This window comes from Penaeus monodon, chromosome 41 (assembly GCF_015228065.2).
Source record: "Penaeus monodon isolate SGIC_2016 chromosome 41, NSTDA_Pmon_1, whole genome shotgun sequence".
Taxonomy (NCBI): domain Eukaryota; kingdom Metazoa; phylum Arthropoda; class Malacostraca; order Decapoda; family Penaeidae; genus Penaeus; species Penaeus monodon.
The window spans coordinates 14,249,150-14,251,649 of NC_051426.1; the positions used below are offsets into that span (position 1 = coordinate 14,249,150).

The 2,500-nt window shown below is 39.3% G+C and overlaps 1 protein-coding gene across 1 annotated transcript in view; it reads left to right on the plus strand.

The window, feature by feature from the left end:
- LOC119598205 (dCTP pyrophosphatase 1-like) overlaps positions 1–1,901 on the plus strand; it is a 7,734-nt gene extending 5,833 nt beyond the window's left edge. The window contains exon 4 of the mRNA XM_037947834.1: positions 205–1,901. Coding sequence (XP_037803762.1) covers positions 205–486 — 282 coding nt within the window. The 3' untranslated portion in view covers positions 487–1,901. The remainder of the gene's footprint in view (positions 1–204) is intronic.
- Positions 1,902–2,500: the final 599 nt, after the last annotated feature.

Consider the following 2,500-nt stretch of genomic DNA (forward strand, 5'->3'; position numbering starts at 1 on the left):
CACAATAATTCGTTATAGATTATAGCAAATCAGTCCTGTTCTTCTCAGCTAATATTGATGGAATACATATACTTATTCACTCCAGACAACACTAGTTATCCCTTCATTCTTATTGCAACTGTTTTTTGAATGCATTTAATGAATTTGTGTATGTATCAGGACTCCCTGCAATCACATTATCCCATCTTGCCTTTCTTTCCACAGGTGACAAGAGGACTGCCAGACTTTACGGCGCATGAGAAAACCCGCGTAGGCGAAGAGCTGAGTGACATTCTGATATACTTGGTGGATTTGGCAGAACAGTGCGAGATTGATCTGCCTCGTGCTGTGAAGGAGAAGATGGTTAAGAATGCAGAGAAGTACCCAGTGGAGAGGGTATTGGGTCGGAGTGATAAGTATAATGATTACCCTGAGTACCTTCTCCAGGAGGCTCCAGCGGGTGAGGAACCGCAGCCAGAAAGGGAGGAGGGCGATGGCAGCGAATGAGAAATGAAGCTAAATGTAACAGCTCTCTTGAATGTGTGTGTGTGTGTGTTGTGAAGGGCGAATGTGGCATTGCTCTGTGTGTTTTATCATATGGATTTTGTCATGCTGTCTCCCTCAGTCTCTTGCCATCGTTCTTTATTTTATCTCTTTGTTACCCCTTTCTTTCTATTTTTTCTCTCTTTTTTTCCCCTCCTGCCCCTCTGTTAATTATGTGACTCTCCTCCCTTATTCTATCTGTACCTTCTTCCTTTTTCTTTTCCACCTCCCTTATTCCATCCATCCGACTTCTTCCCTTGTCACTTTTCAGTCCCTTATCTCTTTTCCTTTTCTGTCCTCAAGCTCAAGATCACACAACACAGTGTGACATAAAACCAAACTGTCCATGAAGAGCATTCCATTTTTACCTGGTGGTAGTTGTAAAGATAAGAGGAATGTGTGTTTAAGTGGGACAACTCTTATGTAAGATTAACCCATTTGTGACAGGTAATGTACTATCACATCATGGTGAATAATCATAGATGCCGGATGACACCTCATGTCATGAGTATGATTGTGTGCCAGATTGCAATCTGGACAGTTACCCAGGTGGTGTACACTAATGTACACTCATCCTCGACAGACTTTGCTGAAACTTTTATCTGTCATTATTGGGTTAAGGGAAAAATAAGGGTCTCCAAGGGAGGTAAACATAGGGCAGGAGAAATTGGAGCAGCATTATTTGATGGAGGGAAAAAACAACAACAGATTTCCACCCATTCCTTGTTGATGCAGTTTGAGTATTGTTACAACAAGCACCTACAAAAGGGCAAATTGTTGTTGAATAGTATAGTTTTTAAGGAAATGCATTGTTGATGTATCTTTTTTTTCAAAAGCACAAGAGAGAATTGTTACAAATGTATCACAGTCATCATTCTTGTCTGCAGGCAAGAAAAGAGCAAAGGGTTTGGTAGCATAAGGGCCTCTAAAAGAATGCACAAGTTGTTATTCAGGTCAATGATATTATTTTTATTATTATTTCTTTCCGGTTCACAAGGTTATTTAAGGTATAGTGTTTTAAGGTTTTCATTGTGGTTGCATCCATGCCATGATGCTGAACCTCAGTCTCAGCAGAAACGTTTATACTCTTCATAACCAGAGTGTTATATATATATACCATAGGTAAGAAATTTATATATTTTTTTAAATATTTCCATTTTTACCCAGTGAGATGAATGGGTCACATCACATTTTGAATTTTAGGGAAAGAGTATTCCATCCTTCTCATATAAGCAAACATCAGTCACATAATTGCATGCATCAGGGTTCATACAAACCAACACTGGAAATGACAATCTCAAAGCCACATTGTGGAGATGGCTTCTTTACATGTTTGTCCATGTTATATTTGCTGCAAGAAAAGGATTTTTTTCACTCTAGGACTTGTTTTTCTTCTGAAATCCCAACTTTTTAGAAACAAAGAATGTAGGAGCTCATTATATCCATGAATAGTTCATTTACATACCAAAAAGTTTGCTAATCTATGCAGAATGTTCAGGAAAAAGTAGATCTGCCCAGAAACAAGTCAAAGACTGACAAAGTACTTTGAGAACAGCAGAACAGTGCATGCAGGAACCAAAAGACTGAGATAATGAGTGAAGGACTAGTAGTTTGGGAAACATCTCTGTATGTTCTTGTACTGAGGAGGGGGGTAGTTCAAGAATACCATAGTGCACGTGTGATGTTCTATGTGAGCATGTGAGTGAGCCAGAGCGCACATCAGAGTCCAAGATGATGTGTCCTCAACCAGCACAAAGCAGCATGTGTAGAGATAAGTTTGAGATAAGTTTCGAGATAAGTTCCGAGATAAGTTCCAAGATAAGTTCCTAGTTTTGAGTAAGTAAAGCAGGGTGTTCAATGGATGTGTTCATGAACTTTATAAGTTTTAAGGCTTCCTCTCTGAAAGTGTTTGAGAACACTATTTAGTAATGAAACCATCAAGTCTCTATGCCTTGGCCAGGAGGCTTGGAGATGATAG